At 45.0% G+C, this 20293-nt stretch overlaps 1 protein-coding gene across 1 annotated transcript in view; it reads left to right on the forward strand.

The window, feature by feature from the left end:
* Positions 1–19884, forward strand: part of LOC149972432 (1-phosphatidylinositol 4,5-bisphosphate phosphodiesterase eta-1-like) — a 69655-nt gene extending 49771 nt beyond the window's left edge. Inside the window, exons 3-5 of the mRNA XM_090218063.1 lie at positions 13680–13826; positions 19264–19532; positions 19828–19884. Coding sequence (XP_090074189.1) covers positions 13680–13826; positions 19264–19532; positions 19828–19884 — 473 coding nt within the window. The remainder of the gene's footprint in view (positions 1–13679; positions 13827–19263; positions 19533–19827) is intronic.
* The last annotated feature ends 409 nt before the right edge of the window (positions 19885–20293 follow it).

Below are 20293 nucleotides of genomic sequence, written 5' to 3' on the forward strand. Positions count from 1 at the left end.
GTTCTGTCCTATCCTATCCTATCCTTACCAGTCCTGTCCTATCCTATCCTTACCTGTTCTGTCCTGCCCTGTCCAGTCCTGTCCTGTCCTGTCCTGTCCTTACCTGTTCTGTCCTGCCCTGTCCTGCCCTGTCCTGTCCTCACCTGTCTTGTCCAGTCCTGTCCAGTCCTCACCTGTCTTGTCCAGTCCTGTCCAGTCCTGTCCTGCCCTGTCCAGTCCTGTCCTGTCCTGCCCTGTCCAGTCCAGTCCTGTCCTGTCCTGCCCTACCCTGTCCAGTCCTGTCCTGTCCTGCCCTGTCCAGTCCAGTCCTGTCCTGCCCTGTCCTTACCTGTTCTGTCCTGTCCTGCCCTGTCCAGTCCTGTCATGTCCTGCCCTGTCCAGTCCAGTCCTGTCCTATCCTGTCCTTACCTGTTCTGTCCTGTCCTGTCCTGTCCTGCCCTGTCCAGTCCAGTCCTGTCCTATCCTGTCCTTACCTGTCCTGTCCTGCCCTGTCCAGTCCAGTCCTGTCCTATCTTGTCCTTACCTGTTCTGTCCTATCCTATCCTATCCTTACCAGTCCTGTCCTATCCTATCCTTACCTGTTCTGTCCTGCCCTGTCCAGTCCTGTCCTGTCCTGTCCTGTCCTTACCTGTTCTGTCCTGCCCTGTCCTGCCCTGTCCTGTCCTCACCTGTCTTGTCCAGTCCTGTCCTATCCTGCCCTGTCCTGTCCTCACCTGTCTTGTCCAGTCCTGTCCAGTCCTGCCCTGTCCTGTCCTCACCTGTCTTGTCCAGTCCTGTCCTATCCTGCCCTGTCCTATCCTGTCCTGTCCTCACCTGTCTTGTCCAGTCCTGTCCTATCCTGTCCTGTCCAGTCCTCACCTGTCTTGTCCAGTCCTATCCTGCCCTGTCCTGCCCTGCCCTGTCCTGTCCTCACCTGTCTTGTCCAGTCCTGTCCTATCCTGTCCTGTTCAGTCCTCACCTGTCTTGTCCAGTCCTGTCCTATCCTGCCCTGTCCTGCCCTGTCCTGTCCTCACCTGTCCTGTCCAGTCCTGTCCTATCCTGTCCTGTCCTGTCCTCACCTGTCTTGTCCAGTCCTGTCCTGCCCTGTCCTGCCCTGTCCTGTCCTCACCTGTCTTGTCCAGTCCTGTCCTATCCTGTCCTGTCCTTACCGGTTCTGTCCTGTCCTGTAGTGTTCGGTCAGTTCTGAGGGCGACGATCATTGGCCTATCACAGATCCTCCTTTGTCATTAACCCAATTATACCGTGTTTGATTGGCCTGGGCCTCAGTGATACAACACAGCTTTGATCTGAACTCTCTGCTCTACCCCCACAGAGATGATCATGGCCTACACACACACACACACACACATACACACACACACGTGTATACACACACACGCACACACACACACACGCACACACACACACACACACACACACACGCACGCACGCACACACACACACACACACACACACACACAAAACACACACGTATACACACTCACAATGTTTTGTTCACTCAAGTGGAGTTGTCAGTATTCACAAACACCTGTCCGGGGTGACAGCATTCCCCCCCCGTATGCCCCCATAGGCACAACTCTGACAATATAACCAACAAAAACGGGTCACAACTCCTGCAGCTCCAGCTCATGCTGGGTATGTACATAGTCAGTGGTAGACTTCGACGGGACTCCTATGGTAGGGACACCTTTAGCTCATCTCTTGGCAGTAGTACTATAGACTACATTATCACTGACCTCAACCCAGAATCTCTCAGAGTATTCACAGTCAGCCCACTGACACCCCTATCAGATCACAGCAAAATCACAGTCTACTTGAACAGAGCAATACTCAATCATGAGGCATCAAAGCCAAAGGAACTGAGTAATATTAAGAAGTGTTATAGATGGAAGGAAAGTAGTGTGGAAATCTACCCCAAAACAATAAGGCAACAACAAATTCAATCCCTTTTAGACAATGTCCTGGTTAAAACGTTCCACTGTAATAGTGAAGGTGCAAACTTGGCAGTAGAACATCTTAACAGTGCAGTTGAAGTCGGAAGTTTACAAACACTTAGGTTGGAGTCAATAAAACTGTTTTTTCAACCACTCCACAAATTTCTTGTTAACAAACTATAGTTTTTGCAAGTCGGTTAGGACATCTACTTTGTGCATGACACAATTAATTTGTCCAAAAAAAGTTTACAGACAGATTATTTCACTTATAATTCACTGTATCACAATTCCAGTGGGTCAGCAGTTTACATACACTAAGTTGACTGTGCATTTAAACAGCTTGGAAAATTCCAGAAAACGATGTCACGGCTTTAGAAGCTTCTGATAGGCTAATTGACATAATTTCCTTGGTCCGGTCATTTCCTTGACGACGATCGTGACAGAACAACCCACCACAAGTGGACCAAGCAGCTGGAGTGGAGGACATCATGGACCTGGGAGAAGGTAATGTCAGGACATGAGAGCCTGCTGTGGAAGCAGAGAGAAAATGGGACCAGCGTTACACAGAGTCACGGCTGGCAAGGAAGATCGGGAAGCTGGGAAGCCAATCCAGTGCGCGTTCACAGCCCGGTGCGCTCTGAGCCAGCTCTCTGCATGTGTCGTGCTAGAGTGGGCATCCAGCCAGGACGGATTGTGCCAGCACAGTGCTCCTGGTCTCCGGTGCGCCTCTTCGGCCCAGGGTATCCTGCACCGGCTCTGCGCACGGTGTCTCCGGTGCGCTATCACAGCCCAGTGCGTCCTGTGCCTGCGCTCCGCACGTGCCGGGCCAAAGTGGGCATTCAGCCAGGACGACTGGTACCAGCTTTAAGCACCAGATCTCCGGTGCTTCCCTACAGCCCGGTTTGACCTGTGCCGGCTCCTTGGACCAGGCCTCCAGTATGTCTCCCCAGCCTGGTGAGTCCTGTGCCTGCTCCTTGGACCAGGCCTCCAGTATGTCTCCCCAGCCTGGTGAGTCCTGTGCCTGCTCCTTGGACCAGGCCTCCAGTATGTCTCCCCAGCCTGGTGAGTCCTGTGCCTGCTCCTTGGACCAGGCCTCCAGTATGTCTCCCCAGCCTGGTGAGTCCTGTGCCGGCTCCTTGGACCAGGCCTCCAGTATGTCTCCCCAGCCTGGTGAGTCCTGTGCCTGCTCCTTGGACCAGGCCTCCAGTATGTCTCCCCAGCCTGGTGAGTCCTGTGCCTGCTCCTTGGACCAGGCCTCCAGTAGGTCTCCCCAGCCTGGTGAGTCCTGAGCCTGCTCCTTGGACCAGGCCTCCAGTAGGTCTCCCCAGCCTGGTGAGTCCTGGGCCTGCTCCTTGGACCAGGCCTCCAGAATGTCACCCCAGCCTGGTGAGTCCTGTGCCTGCTCTAAGAACCAGGCCTCCAGTAGGTCTCCTCAGCCTGGTGAGTCCTGTGCCTGCTCCAAGGGCCAGTCCGGGACCTGCAGCGAGGGTCCCCAGTCCGGGGTCGGCGACCGGGGTCCCCGCACCGGAGCCGCCACCAAGATAGATGCTAAGGTGGCTAATTTGGCTAAGGTGTATGCAAACTTCCAATTTCAACTGTACAGTGCCTTGCAAAAGTATTCACCCCCTTAGTTATGAAGCCCCTAAATAAGATCTGGTGCAACCAATTACCTTCAGAAGTCACATAATTAGTTAAATAAAGTCCACCTGTGTGCAATCTGTGTCACATGATCTGTCACATGATTTCAGTACATGTACACCTGTTCTGAAAGGCCCCAGAGTCTGCAACACCACTAAGCAAGGGGAACCACCAAGCAAGTGGCAGTATGAAGACCAAGGAGGTCTCTAAACAGGTCAGGGACAAAGTTGTGGAGAAGTACAGATCAGGGATGGGTTATGAAAAATATTCAGAAACTTTGAACATCCCACGGAGCACCGTTAAATTCATTATAAAAAAATTGAAAGAATATGGCACCACAACAAACCTGCAAAGAGGGGGCCGCCCACCAAAACTCACGGACCAGGCAAGCAGGGCATTAATCAGAGAGACAACAAAGAGACCAAAGATAAACCTGAAGGAGCTGCAAAGCTCCACAGCGGAGATTGGAGTATCTGTCCATAGGACCACATTAAACCGTACACTCCACAGAACTGGGTTTTACGGAAGAGTGTCCAGAAAGAAATAAGCACACTCAAGTTTTCTGTTTTTATGTCTTATTTCTTGTTTGTTTCACAATAAAAACTATTTTGCATCTTCAAAGTGGCAGGCATATTGTGTAAATCAAATGTTACAAACCCCAAATCCATTTTTATTCCAGTTTGTAAGGCAACAAAATAGGAAAAATGCCAAGGGGTGAATATTTCACAAGCCACTGTATATACAGTCGTGGCCAAAAGTTTTGAGAATGACACAAATATTAATTTCCACAAAGTTTGTTGCTTGTTATGTCTTTAGATATTTTTGTCAGATGTTACTATGAATACTGAAGTATAATTACAAACATTTCATAAGTTTCAAAGGATTTTATTGACAATTACATGAAGTTGATGCAGAGTCCATTTTTTGCAGTGTTGACCCTTCTTTTTCAAGACCTCTGCAATCCACCCTGGGATGCTGTCAATTAACTTCTGGGCCACATCCTGACTGATGGCAGCCCATTCTTGCATAATCAATGCTTGGAGTTTGTCAGAATTTGTGGGTTTTTGTTTGTCCACCTGCCTCTTGAGGATTGACCACAAGTTCTCAATGGGATTAAGGTCTGGGGAGTTTCCTGGCCATGGACACAAAATATTTGTTCCCCGAGCCACTTAGTTATAACTTTTGCCTTATGGCAAGGTGCTCCATCATGCTGGAAAAGGCATTGTTCGTCACCAAAATGTTCCTGGTTGGTTGGGAGAAGTTGCTCTCGGAGGATGTGTTGGTACCATTCTTTATTCATGGTTGTGTTCTTAGGCAAAATTGTGAGTGAGCCCACTCCCTTAGCTGAGAAGCAACCCCACACATGAATGGTCTCAGGATGCTTTACTGTAGGCATGACACAGGACTGATGGTAGCGCTCACCTTGTCTTCTCCGGACAAGCTTTTTTCCCCAAACAATCGGAAAGGGGATTCATCAGAGAAAATGACTTTACCCCAGTCCTCAGCAGTCCATTCCCTGTACCTTTTGCAGAATATCAGTCTGTCCCTGATGTTTTTCCTGGAGAGAAGTGGCTTCTTTGCTGCCCTTCTTGACACAAGGCCATCCTCCAAATGTCTTCGCCTCACTGTGCGTGCAGATGCACTCACACCTGCCTGCTGCCATTCCTGAGCAAGCTCTGTACTGGTGGTGCCCCGATCCCGCAGCTGAATCAACTTTAGGAGACGGTCCTGACACTTGCTTGACTTTCTTGGGTGCCCTGAAGCCTCCTTCACAACAATCGGACCTCTCTCCTTGAAGTTCTTGATGATCCGCTAAATGGTTGATTTAGGTGCAATCTTACTGGCAGCAATATCCTTGCCTGTGAAGCCCTTTTTGTGCAAAGCAATGATGATGACACGTGTTTCCTTGCAGGTAACCATTGTTGACTGTGGAAGAACAATGATTCCATGCACCACCCTCCTTTTGAAGCTTCCAGTCTGTTATTCGAACTTAATCAGCATGACAGAGTGATCTCCAGCCTTGTCCTCTTCAACACTCACACCTGTGTTAACGAGAGAATTACTGACATGATGTCAGCTGGTCCTTTTGTGGCAGGGCTGAAATGCAGTGGAAATGTTTTTTGGGGATTCAGTTCATTTGCATGGCAAAGAGGGACTTTGCAATTAATTGCAATTCATCTGATCCCTCTTCATAAAATTCTGGAGTATATGCAAATTGCCAGCATACAACTGAGGCAGCAGACTTTGTGAAAATGAATATTTGTGTCATTCTCAAAACTTTTGGCCACGGCTGTACAGTACAAGTCAAAAGTTTGGACACATCTACTCATTCAAGGATTTTTCTTTATTTTTACTATTTTCTACATTGTAGAATAATAGTGAAGACATCAAAACTATGAAATTACACGTGGAATTGTAAATTGGAATGGTAGAGTTATGTGGAGTTATCAGAATTGTACGGGAAGGTCTGCTCAATCCGAGAGTACAACCTATTGATTACAGCATTACCCCAAAAATGGAGGAGGCAGGTGGCAGCGGGAGGAGGTAGAGAACTGACCGATTATGATTTTTCAACGCCGATCCCGAAACCGATTATTGGAGGACCAAAAAAGCTGATACCGATTAATCGGACGATTTTATTTATTTTTTGTTTGTAATAATGACAATTACAACAATACTGAATGAACACTAATTTTAACTTAATATAATACATCAATCAAATCAATTTAGCCTCAAATAAATAATGAAACATGTTCAATTTTGTTTAAATAATGCAAAAACAAAGTGTTGGAGAAGAAAGTAAAAGTGCATAATGTGCCATGTAAGAAAGCTAACGTTTCACTTCCTTGCTCAGAACATGAGAACATATGAAGGCTGGTGGTCCCTTTTAACATGAGTCTTCAAAAGGTAAGAGGTTTTAGGTTGTAGTTAATATCGTATTTATAGGACTACTTCTCTCTATATCATTTGTATTTCATATACCTTTGACTATTGGATGTTCTTATAGGCACTTTAGTATTGCCAGTGTAACAGTATAGCTTCCGTCCCTCTCCTCGTCCCTACCTGGGCTCGAACCAGGAACACAACGACAACAGCCACCCTCGAAGCAGCGTTACCCATGCAGAGCAAGGGGAACAACTACTCCAAGTCTCAGAGCTCGTGACGTTTGAAACGCTATTAGCACGCACCCCGCTAACTAGCTAGTCATTTCACATCACATCGTTACACCAGCCTCATCTCAGGAGTTGATAGGCTTGAAGTCAGAAACAGTGCAATGCTTGACGCACAACGAAGAGCTGCTGGCAAAACACATGAAAGTGCTGTTTGAATGAATGCTTATGAGCCTGCTGGTACCTCAGTCAGACTGCTCTATCAAATCATAGACTTAGTTATAACATAATAACACACAGAAATGCGAGCCTTAGGTCATTAATATGGTCGAATCCGGAAACTATCACCTCGAAAACAAGACGTTTACTCTTTCAGTGAAATACGGAACCGTTCCGTATTTTATCCGTATTTTATCTAACGGGTGGCACCCATCAGTCTATGTATTCCTGTTACATTGCACAACCTTCAATGTTATGTCATAATTACGTAACATTCTGGTAAATTAGTTCGCAATGAGCCAGGCGGCCCAAACTGTTGCATATACCCTGACTCTGCGTGCAATGAACACAAGAGAAGTGACACAATTTCACCTGGTTAATATTGCCTGCTAACCTGGATTTCTTTTAGCTAAATATGCAGGTTTAAAAATATATACTTCTGTGTATTGATTTTAAGAAAGGCATTGGTGTTTATGGTTAGGTACACGTTGGAGCAACGACAGTCCTTTTTCACGAATACGCACCGCATCGATTATATGCAACGCAGGACACGCTAGATAAACTAGTAATATCATCAACCATGTGTAGTTATAACTAGTGATTATGATTGATTAAGTATAATGCTAGCTAGCAACTTACCTTGGCTTCTTACTGCATTCGCGTAACAGGCGGGCTCCTCTTGAGGCAGGTGGTTAGAGCGTTGGACTAGTTAACCGTAAGGTTGCAAGATTGAATCCCTGAGCTGACAAGGTGAAAATCAATACAAATGTTTGTGTTTGTGTTTGTGTGTGTTTGTGTTTGTGTGTGTTTGTGGACACGTTTAACTATTCTTGTGGGGACCAGAAGTCCCCAGAATAGTAAACAAACAAACATTCTACCAGCTGGGGACATTTTGTTAATCCCCACAAGGTCAAATAGTATTTCTAGGGGGTTTAGGGTTAAGGATAGAATTAGTGCTAGGGTTAGAATTACATTAAGGGTTAGGGTTAGGAGCTAGGGTTAGTGTTAGGAGCTAGGGTTATGAGCTAGGGTTAGGAGCTAGGGTTAGGGTTAGGAGCTAGGGTTAGGAGCTAGGGTTAGGAGCTAGGGTTAGGGTTAGGAGCTAGGGTTAGGGTTAGGGTTAGGAACTAGGCTTAGGGTTAGGAGCTAGGGTTAGGGTTAGGAGCTAGGGTTAGGGTTAGGAGCTAGGGTTAGGAGCTAGGGTTAGGAGCTAGGGTTAGGGTTAGGAGCTAGGGTTAGGGTTAGGGTTAGGAGCGAGGGTTTAGGGTTAGGAGCTAGGGTTAGGAGCTAGGCTTAGGGTTAGGAGCTAGGGTTAGGGTTAGGAGCTAGGGTTAGGAGCTAGGGTTAGGAGCTAGGGTTAGGGTTAGGAGCTAGGGTTAGGGTTAGGAGCGAGGGTTTAGGGTTAGGAGCTAGGGTTAGGAGCTAGGGTTAGGGTTAGGAGCTAGGGTTAGGGTTAGGAGCTAGGGTTAGGGTTAGGAGCTAGGGTTAGGGTTAGGAGCTAGGGTTAGGGTTAGGAGCTAGGGTTAAGAGCTGTGGTTAGGGTTAGGAGCTAGGGTTAGGAGCTAGGGTTAGGGTTAGGCGCTAGGGTTAGGGTTAGGAGCTAGGGCTAGGGTTAGGAGCTAGGGTTAGGAGCTAGGGTTAGGGTTAGGAGCTAGGGTTAGGGTTAGGAGCTAGGGTTAGGGTTAGGAGCTAGGGTTAGGGTTAGGAGCTAGGGTTAGTGTTAGGAGCTAGGGTTAGTGTTAGGAGCTAGGGTTAGGGTTAGGAGCTAGGGTTAGGAGCTAGGGTTAGGGTTAGGAGCTAGGGTTAGGAACTAGGGTTAGGGTTAGGAGCTAGGGTTATGGTTAGGAGCTAGGGTTAGGGTTAGGAGCTAGGGTTAGGGTGAGGAGCTAGGGTTAGGGTGAGGAGCTAGGGTTAGGTTTAGGGTTAGGAGCTAGGGTTAGGGTTAGGGTTAGGGATAAGGGAAAATAGGATTTTGAATGGGACTGAATTGTGTGTCACCACAAGGTTAGCTGTATAAGGGCACAAGGCGAGACCCAAATGCAGACACAGGAGGCAGATGGTTGAGCTCAGATATTTATTATAGCAAAGCGAGCAGAAGGTTGGTCGAGGACAGGCGAGAGTTCATAAACCAGGTCAGAGTCCAAACAGTACCAGACGATAGGCAGTCTCGAGGAGGCAGAAACAAGATCCAAGTCCAAAACAGTACACGGGGATAGGCAGGCTGGTAGTCAGAACAGGCGGAGTGGTCAGGCAGGCGGGTTCAGGGTCAGGACAGGCAGGGGGCGAAACTAGGAGGACTAGAAACAAAGAGAGACTGGGAAAGATAGGAGCAAGGAAAACGCTGGTTGACAAGACAAACTGGCACAGAGAGACAGGAAACACAGGGATATATACACCAGGGATAATAAGCGACACCTGGAGGTGGTGGAGACAATCACAAGGACAGGTGAACCAGATGAGGGTGTGACAAGCTGTACAAGACTGTGTTTGTGTGTGTGTGTGTGTGTGTGTGTGTGTGTGTGTGTGTGTGTGTGTGTGTTTCTCTATCTGAGCGTTTTTTACCTTGTGTATAAGAATCCTCTCAGAGCACGACATAGGTCCTTAGTGTAGATACTCCTAGTTGACATGGTTCTTAGTGTAGATACTCCTAGTTGACAAGGTTCTTAGTGTAGATACTCCTAGTTGACATGGTTCTTAGTGTAGATACTCCTAGTTGACATGGTTCTTAGTGTAGATACTCCTAGTTGACAAGGTTCTTAGTGTAGATACTCCTAGTTGACATGGTCCTTAGTGTAGATACTCCTAGTTGACAAGGTTCTTAGTGTAGATACTCCTAGTTGACATTGTTCTTAGGTTAGATACTCCTAGTTGACATGGTTCTTAGTGTAGATACTCCTAGTTGACATGGTTCTTAGTGTAGATACTCCTAGTTGACATGGTTCTTAGTGTAGATACTCCTAGTTGACATGGTTCTTAGTGTAGATACTCCTAGTTGACATGGTTCTTAGGTTAGATACTCCTAGTTGACATGGTTCTTAGTGTAGATACTCCTAGTTGACATGGTTCTTAGGTTAGATACTCCTAGTTGACATGGTTCTTAGGTTAGATACTCCTAGTTGACATGGTTCTTAGTTTAGATACTCCTCAAATCAAATCAAATTTATTTATATAGCCCTTCGTACATTAGCTGATATCTCAAAGTGCTGTACAGAAACCCAGCCTAAAACCCCAAACAGCAAGCAATGCAAGTGTAGAAGCACGGTGGCTAGGAAAAACTCCCTAGAAAGGCCAAAACCTAGGAAGAAACCTAGAGAGGAACCAGGCTATGTGGGGTGGCCAGTCCTCTTCTGGCTGTGCCGGGTGGAGATTATAACAGAACATGGCCAAGATGTTCAAATGACATGGTTCTTCCTAGTTGACATGGTTCTTAGTTTAGATACTCCTAGTTGACATGGTTCTTAGGTTAGATACTCCTAGTTGACATGGTTCTTAGAGTAGATACTCCTAGTTGACATGGTTCTTAGGTTAGATACTCCTAGTTGACATGGTTCTTAGAGTAGATACTCCTAGTTGACATGGTTCTTAGGTTAGATACTCCTAGTTGACATGGTTCTTAGTTTAGATACTCCTAGTTGACATGGTTCTTAGGTTAGATACTCCTAGTTGACATGGTTCTTAGTGTAGATACTCCTAGTTGACAAGGTTCTTAGTTTAGATACTCCTAGTTGACATGGTTCTTAGTTTAGATACTCCTAGTTGACATGGTTCTTAGGTTAGATACTCCTAGTTGACATGGTTCTTAGTGTAGATACTCCTAGTTGACATGGTTCTTAGTGTAGATACTCCTAGTTGACAAGGTTCTTAGTTTAGATACTCCTAGTTGACATGGTTCTTAGTGTAGATACTCCTAGTTGACATGGTTCTTAGTTTAGATACTCCTAGTTGACATGGTTCTTAGTGTAGATACTCCTAGTTGACAAGGTTCTTAGTTTAGATACTCCTAGTTGACATGATTCTTAGTGTAGATACTCCTAGTTGACATGGTTCTTAGTTTAGATACTCCTAGTTGACATGATTCTTAGTGTAGATACTCCTAGTTGACATGGTTCTTAGCTTAGATACTCCTAGTTGACATTGTTCTTAGTTTAGATACTCCTAGTTGACATGATTCTTAGTGTAGATACTCCTAGTTGACATGGTTCTTAGTTTAGATACTCCTAGTTGACATTGTTCTTAGGTTAGATACTCCTAGTTGACATGGTTCTTAGTTTAGATACTCCTAGTTGACATGGTCCTTAGTTTAGATACTCCTAGTTGACATGGTTCTTAGTTTAGATACTCCTAGTTGACATGGTTCTTAGTTTAGATACTCCTAGTTGACATGGTTCTTAGTTTAGATACTCCTAGTTGACATGGTTCTTAGGTTAGATACTCCTAGTTGACATGGTTCTTAGTTTAGATACTCCTAGTTGACAAGGTTCTTAGTTTAGATACTCCTAGTTGACATGGTTCTTAGTTTAGATACTCCTAGTTGACAAGGTTCTTAGTTTAGATACTCCTAGTTGACAAGGTTCTTAGTTTAGATACTCCTAGTTGACATGGTTCTTAGAGTAGATACTCCTAGTTGACATGGTTCTTAGTGTAGATACTCCTAGTTGACATGATTCTTAGTGTAGATACTCCTAGTTGACATGGTTCTTAGTGTAGATACTCCTAGTTGACATGATTCTTAGTGTAGATACTCCTAGTTGACAAGGTTCTTAGTTTAGATACTCCTAGTTGACATGGTTCTTAGTGTAGATACTCCTAGTTGACATGATTCTTAGTGTAGATACTCCTAGTTGACAAGGTTCTTAGTTTAGATACTCCTAGTTGACATGGTTCTTAGTGTAGATACTCCTAGTTGACATGGTTCTTAGTGTAGATACTCCTAGTTGACAAGGTTCTTAGTTTAGATACTCCTAGTTGACATGATTCTTAGTTTATATACTCCTAGTTGACATGATTCTTAGTGTAGATACTCCTAGTTGACATGGTTCTTAGAGTAGATACTCCTAGTTGACATGGTTCTTAGTGTAGATACTCCTAGTTGACATTGTTCTTAGTTTATATACTCCTAGTTGACATGATTCTTAGTGTAGATACTCCTAGTTGACATGGTTCTTAGAGTAGATACTCCTAGTTGACATGGTTCTTAGTGTAGATACTCCTAGTTGACATGGTTCTTCCTAGTTGACATGGTTCTTAGTTTAGATACTCCTAGTTGACATGGTTCTTAGTTTAGATACTCCTAGTTGACATGGTTCTTAGGTTAGATACTCCTAGTTGACATGGTCCTTAGTGTAGATACTCCTAGTTGACATGGTCCTTAGTTGTAGATACTCCTAGTTGACATGGTCCTTAGTTGTAGATACTCCTAGTTGACATGGAGCTGAATCTTATGCCCTCTAATCTTATCAGATCACGCTGAGTTAAGACTGAGTGTAACTCTGTTTGTGTTTGTGTGTGTGTGGGCTGAAACTGCTCATCAACAATTTGTGTGCATTACTGAAGAAGACAGTGATGTTGCATCAGATGATGTTGCATCTCTATTTCAATTCAGATTGCTTGATGGGCATGGGAAACATATGTTAACATTATCAAAGTAAGTGAAATATAACAATAACAAATGAACAGTAAACATGACACTCACAGAAGTTCCAAAGGAATAGAGACATGTCAAATGTCATATTATGTCTATATACAATGTTGTGACGATGTGCAAATAGTTAAAGTACAAAAGGGAAAATAAGTAAACATAAATATGGGTTGTATTTACAATGGTGTTTGTTCTTCACTGGTTGCCCTTTTCTCGTGGCAACAGGTCACAAATCTTGCTGATGTGATGGCACACTGTGGAATTTCACCCAATAGATATGGGAGTTTATTAAAATTTGATTTGTTTTCAAATTCTTTGTGGATCTGTGTAATCTGAGGGAAATATGTGTCTCTAATATGGTCATACATTTGGCAGGAGGTTAGGAAGTACAGCTCAGTTTCCACCTCATTTTGTGGGCAGTGAGCACATAGCCTGTCTTCTCTTGAGAGCCATGTCTGCCTACGGCGGCCTTTCTCAATAGCAAGGCTATGCTCACTAAGTCTGTACATAGTCAAAGATTTCCTTATCATTGAGTCAGTCACAGTGGTCAGGTATTCTGCCAATGTTTACTCTCTGTTTAGGGCCACATGGCATTCTAGTTTGCTCTGTTTTTTTGTTAATTCTTTACAATGTGTCAAGTAATTATCTTTTTGTTTTCTCATGATTTGGTTGGGTCTAATTGTGTTGCTGTCCTGGGGCTCTGTGGGGTCTGTTTGTGTTTGGGAACAGAGCCCCAGGGCCAGCTTAATTAGGGGACTCTTCTCCATGTTCATCTCTCTGTAGGTGATGGCTTTGTTATGGAAGGTTTGGGAATCACTTCATTTTAGGTACTACCCCCCCCCCCCCTCTCTCTCTCTCTCTCTCTGTCTCTCTGTCTCTCTCTCTCTCTCTCCCTTTCTCTCTCTTTCTCTCTTTCACTCTCTTTTTATTTCTCTCTCTCTCTTTTTCTCTCTCTTTTCTCTCTCTCTCTTTCTCTATGTCTCTGACCTGATTGTGTTTTGTCACTCCTATCTCTGTTCCTGTTTCTGGCCCAAATCAGCTTGTTAATCAGTATTTTCTAGCATTATTAATGGCTCTTTCGTGTTTTTTGTTGTTGTGATAGTACAGTATTGACCTCTGTGTCTCCCTGTCTCTCTGTAGTGGAGCGATGTATGTGTGTGATGCAGTCGGGGACCCAGATGGTGAAGTTGAAGGCTGGTTCCAAGGGGCTGGTGAGACTGTTCTACCTGGACGAACATCGCTCATGCATCCGATGGAGACCCTCACGCAAGAGCGAGAGGGCCAAGAGTGAGTACACACACTTTATCTCATCACCCATGCAATTTCTCACCTTAACCCCTAGTTCTACCCTTAACAGAGTCGCTTCCTTTTGGCAACATCGAAGCAATACAAACAATGCTTTATGTAACTTTATCCAATCTTTTAACCTTGTAGGAATGTCAAATAATGTATTTGACAGCATCTCTCGCTCTCTCTCTCTCTCAGCCTCTCTCTCTCTCTCTCTCTCTCTCTCAATTCAAGTTCAATAACAATTAAGGTATTTTTGTCATGTGAAACATATGTTTACATTGTCAAAGCAAGTGAAATAGATAATAAACGAGAGTGAAACGCCCTGACCTTACAGAGACGTTTTATGTCTCTATTTGGTTAGGTCAGGGTGTGATGTGGGTGTGGGCATTCTATGTTTTGTTTTCTATGTTTCTTTATTTCTATGTTTTTTAGCCCAGGTATGGTTCTCAATCAGAGACAGCTGTCTATCATTGTATCTGATTGGGAATCATACTTAGGTAGCCCTTTTTCCCTTCCTTTCAGGGTGGGTAGTTATCTTTGTTCGTGGCACTATACTATTGTTTTTCTTTTGTTGGAGACATTTACTAAAATAAAAAGGAAAATGTACGCTCACCACGCTGCACTTTGGTCCACTTCTTTCTACGGCCGTGACATAGCCTGTCTTCTCTTTTCTTTGTTTATTTTATTTAACATTTAATGGGGCAAGTCAGTTAAGAACAAATTCTTATTTACCAAAAGGCAAAAGGCCTCCTGCGGGGATGGGGGATGGGGATAAAATATATATATTTTTAAATATAGGACAAAACACACAACACAGCAAGAGAGACGACAACATAGCAAGGCAGCAACACATGAAAACACAGTAGCAACATGGCAGCAACAAAACATGACAACGACATGGTAGCAACACAACATGGCAGCAGCACAACATGGTAGCAGCACAAAACATGGTACAAACATTGTTGGGCACAGACAACAGCACAAAGGGCAAGAAGGTAGAGACAATAATACATCACGCAAGTAGCCACAACTGTCAGTAAGAGATGAGCGACTGAGGGTTGTGTGTGCTTTGGGGACTTTAACAGAATGTGGAATGGCAGAACGGGTGTTGTATGTGGAGGATGCGGGCTGCAGTAGATATCTCAGATACGGGGGAGTGAGGCCTAAGAGTTCTTTTTTTTAATAAATAAGCAACAACCAGTGGGTCTTGCAATGGGTGTACAGAGATGACCAGTTTACAGAGGAGTATAGTGATGTGTCTTATAAGGAGCATTGGTGTCAAATCTGATGGCCAAATGGTAAAGAACATCTAGCCAGTCGAGGGCACCCTTACCTGCCTATGTATAAATTACATCTCCATAATCTAGCATGGGTAGGATGGTCATCTGAACCAGGGTTAGTTTGGCAGCTGGGGTGAAAGAGGAACGATTACGATAGAGGAAACGAAGTCTATATACACTGCTCAAAAAAATAAAGGGAACACTTAAACAACACAATGTAACTCCAAGTCAATCACACTTCTATGAAATCAAACTGTCCACTTAGGAAGCAACACTGATTGATAATACATTTCACATGCTGTTGTGCAAATGGAATAGACAACAGGTGGAAATTATAGGCAATTAGCAAGACACCCCCAATAAAGGAGTGGTTCTGCAGGTGGTGACCACAGACCACTTCTCAGTTCCTATGCTTCCTGGCTGATGTTTTGGTCACTTTTGAATGCTGGCGGTGCTTTCACTCTAGTGGTAACATGAGACGGAGTCTACAACCCACACAAGTGGCTCAGGTAGTGCAGCTCATCCAGGATGGCACATCAATGTGAGCTGTGGCAAGATGGTTTGCTGTGTCTGTCAGCATAGTGTCCAGAGCATGGAGGCGCTACCAGGAGACAGGCCAGTACATCAGGAGACGTGGAGGAGGCCGTAGGAGGGCAACAACCCAGCAGCAGGACCGCTACCTCCGCCTTTGTGCAAGGAGGAGCAGGAGGAGCACTGCCAGAGCCCTGCAAAATGACCTCCAGCAGGCGACAAATGTGCATGTGTCTGCTCAAACGGTCAGAAGCAGACTCTATGAGGGTGGTATGAGGGCCCGACGTCCACAGGTGGGGGTTGTGCTTACAGCTCAACACCGTGCAGGACGTTTGGCATTTGCCAGAGAACACCAAGATTGGCAAATTCGCCACTGGCGCCCTGTGCTCTTCACAGATGAAAGCAGGTTCACACTGAGCACATGTGACAGACGTGACAGAGTCTGGAGACGCCGTGGAGAACGTTCTGCTGCCTGCAACGTCCTCCAGCATGACCGGTTTGGCGGTGGGTCAGTCATGGTGTGGGGTGGCATTTCTTTGGGGGGCCGCACAGCCCACCATGTGCTCGCCAGAGGTAGCCTGACTGCCATTAGGTACCAAGATGAGATCCTCAGACCCCTTGTGAGACCATATGCTGGTGCGGTTGGCCCTGGGTTCCTCCTAATGCAAGACAATGCTAGACCTCATGTGGCTGGAGTGTCAGCAGTTCCTGCAAGAGGAAGGCATTGATGCTATGGACTGGCCCGCCCGTTCCCCAGACCTGAATCCAATTGAGCACATCTGGGACATCATGTCTCGCTCCATCTACCAACGCCACGTTGCACCACAGACTGTCCAGGAGTTGGCGGATGCTTTGGTCCAGGTCTGGGAGGAGATCCCTCAGGAGACCATCCGCCACCTCATCAGGAGCATACCCAGGCGTTGTAGGGAGGTCATACAGGCACGTGGAGGCCACACACACTACTGAGCCTCATTTTGACTTGTTTTAAGGAAATTACATCAAAGTTGGATCAGCCTGTAGTGTGGTTTTCCACTTACATTTTTATTGTGACTCCAAATCCAGACCTCCATGGGTTGATAAATTTGATTTCCATTGATCATTTTTGTGTGATTTTGTTGTCAGCACATTCAACTATGTAAAGAAAAAAGTATTTAATAAGAATATTTCATTCATTCAGATCTAGGATGTGTTATTTTAGTGTTCCCTTTATTTTTTTGAGCAGTGTATAACTTTACCCTGCAGCTTTGATATGTGCTGAGAGAAGGACAGTGCACCCTCTAGCCATACTCCCAAGTGAATACCTCAAGCTCTAAATCCTCAGGTAGTAATCACACCTGTGGGAAGAGGGGCATTCTTACCAAACCACATGACCTTTGTTTTGGAGGTGTTCAGAACAAGGTTAAGGCCAGAGAAAGCTTGTTGTACACTAAGAAAGATTTGTTGTAGAGCGTTTAACACAAAATCCGGGTAGGGGCCAGTTGAGTATAAGACTGTATCTTCTGCATATAAATGGATGAGAGAGATTCCTACTGCATGAGCAATGTTGTTGATGTAAATTGAGAAGAGTGTGGGGCCTAGGATCGAGCCTTGGGGTACTCCCTTGGTGACAGGCAGTGGCTGAGACAGCAGATGTTCTGACTTTATACACTGCACTCTTTGAGAGAGGTTGTTAGCAAACCAGGCCAAAGACCCCTCAGAGACACCAATACTCCTTAGTCGGCCCACCAGAATGGAATGGTCTACCGTATCAAAAGCTTTGGCCAAGTCAATAAAAATAGCAGCACAATATTGCTTAGCATTAATGACAATGGCGGCATCATTGAGGACCTTTAAGGTTGCAGTGACACATCCATAACCTGAGCGGAAACCATATTGCAAACCCGAGAGAATACTATAGACATCAAGAAAGCCAGTCAGTTGATTATTGACACGTTTTTCCAACACTTTTGTTAAACAGAGCAAAATAGAAATAGGCCTATAACAGTTAGGATCAGCTTGATCTCCCTCTTTAAATAAAATATGAACTGTGGCTGCCTGCCAATGGGAACCTCCCCAGGGAGGAGAGACAGGTTAAAAAGGTCAGAGATAGGCTTGGCGATTATAGGGGCAGCAACCTTACAGAAGAAAGGCTCTAAACCATCTGACCCAGATGTTTTTGGGGGAGGAGATATTAAAAAAGAAGTCCAAGCTTCTTCGACAGAGTGGATCAAGCTGATTCTATACCAATTTACAGAGGCCAGGTCATGAAGGAAGGCTTGCTCATTAAAGTTTTTTAGTAAGCGTCTATGACAAATCAAGACAGGTCTTTTCACTGAGCAACCATTATGAACACGGGCTGTAGAACAGTGATCACTAAGGTCATTACAGAAAATACCAGACTAGTACCTATCAGGATTATTTGTGAGGATAACATCAAGGAGAGTAGCCTTTTTTGGGTGTTTGGAGTCATACCTTGTAGGATTGGTAATAATCTGAGAAAGATCTTGAGAGCCAGGTCTGGCTACGGCGGCCTTTCTCAATAGCAAGGCTATGCTCACTGAGTCTGCACATAGTTAAAGCCTTCCTGAAGTTTGGGTTAGTCACCCAAACTGCTCTCTCTCTCTCTCTCTCTCTCTCTCTCTCTCTCTCTCTCTCTCTCTCTCTCACCTAGTCCCTACAGGGGATTAGACATCATTACAATGCCTTGTTGTTGACTACAGTAGTGATGCTGTGATTTCAGCCATGTTGTTGACTACAGTAGTGATGCTGTGATTTCAGCCATGTTGTTGACTACAGTAGTGATGCTGTGATTTCAGCCATGTTGTTGACTACAGTAGTGATGCTGTGATTTCAGCCATGTTGTTGACTACAGTAGTGATGCTGTGATTTCAGCCATGTTGTTGACTACAGTAGTGATGCTGTGATTTCAGCCATGTTGTTGACTACAGTAGTGACGCTGTGATTTCAGCCATGTTGTTGACTACAGTAGTGATGCTGTGATTTCAGCCATGTTGTTGACTACAGTAGTGATGCTGTGATTTCAGCCATGTTGTTGACTACAGTAGTGATGCTGTGATTTCAGCCATGTTGTTGACTACAGTAGTGATGCTGTGATTTCAGCCATGTTGTTGACTACAGTAGTGATGCTGTGATTTCAGGGTATGCCAGTTTATTTGCTGCAGTGTCTGTCTGGTTATATGTTTATCTCTGACTTCTCCTCGTTGTGGCCTTCATTCAATATTTAAGAGAGAGAAACTATCATTGCCCTAGGAGATATCAGAAGCTTAACTTGTTGTCTCTTAGCAGACTTTTGTTTGGTTTCATCCATTTTGATCACAAATGAGAGCTACTTAATGAATTCCCAAGCTTGTCAGTGCTGTACGCCACTGTAATATTTGTGTTGTGGAGAAATGACCAGGCAGGAGACGGGAGTACAGTTAGTTTTCGTTTAGTCAAAACCCCTCGTGCTCTACAGTTCCCGGCACCCCAGTGCGCATGTGCATTTCCTATTAGGTGTAGTAACGTAACACTGCCGTTAATGCATTACTGCTTAGTAACAGCACAGTAACTAATATAAACAGATGCAGACTCCCAACCCTGATTGGTCCTCTCTCTCTTCCTGTCCCGCCCTCTTTCCCTTTCAGTCACCATTGATTCGCTGTACAAGGTGACGGAGGGCCGTCAGTCAGACATCTTCCACCGCCATGCGGAGGGCAGTTTTGACCCGGCCTGCTGTTTCACCGTTTACCATGGCAACCACATGGAGTCCCTAGACCTGGTGACCTCTAACCCTGAAGAGGCTCGTACCTGGGTGACAGGACTACGATACCTGATGGCTGGCATCAGTGACGAGGACTCACTGGCCAAACGACAACGGACACATGACCAATATCCTTTCAAGACTAACACACACGCACGCACGCACGCACACACGCACGCACGCACGCACGCACACACACACACACACACACACACACACACAACACACAAACCTATGTCCTCCTTGTACCTCGTAAGAAGAGCATAACAGTGGGGGTGTGTGTATCCGTAACCCCTAACCAGTATTGTTCAATCAGTTAACTGGATAACCCACTGTTATGCTCTTCTTCTTCTCTTCTTCTCTTCTTCTTCTCTCCTCTCGTCTGCCTCTCCTCTGCTTTGAAAGTACTCTCCCTCTTTTCATGTCTCCCTCTGCCTGCTGCATGCAGTGTGCGTTTGTGTTTGCCTTTGAGCGCTGTTCTGTTCTGACTGGATTTGACAACTGACAAAACATAGTGTTGTTTTTTGTTGTTGAAAAGCCTCTCAGCTTGAATACACATTATAAAGTGTTTCTAAAATTAACTGTAACACAAGTTTAGACTTTAGACTCCAGTATGAAGGAAGGCTTAAACAGGCTCATCCAATAGAAATCGCTGATCACACTCGAAGGCGATGTCATGGCGGCGTTGGCTAGCTAAGCTCACGTGCAGAAACACGTCATCAGGTCTAACGGTCATTCTCGCGTCGAACTGAGCATGTGCAGACCTTTCAAATCCAAGGCACTCCTTCGATATAAAGTCGTTTTTTCCTTAAAATGACGTTGCAGTAATAATATGTAACTACTGAAATCTAGATTGTTCCTTTTAGATTTTGAGCAAATTAACAACGAAGGAAGAATCTGACTTCTCTCATTGG

This window comes from Oncorhynchus mykiss, chromosome 24 (genome assembly GCF_057628025.1).
Source record: "Oncorhynchus mykiss isolate SJ-2025 chromosome 24, ASM5762802v1, whole genome shotgun sequence".
Classification (NCBI taxonomy): Eukaryota; Metazoa; Chordata; class Actinopteri; order Salmoniformes; family Salmonidae; genus Oncorhynchus; species Oncorhynchus mykiss.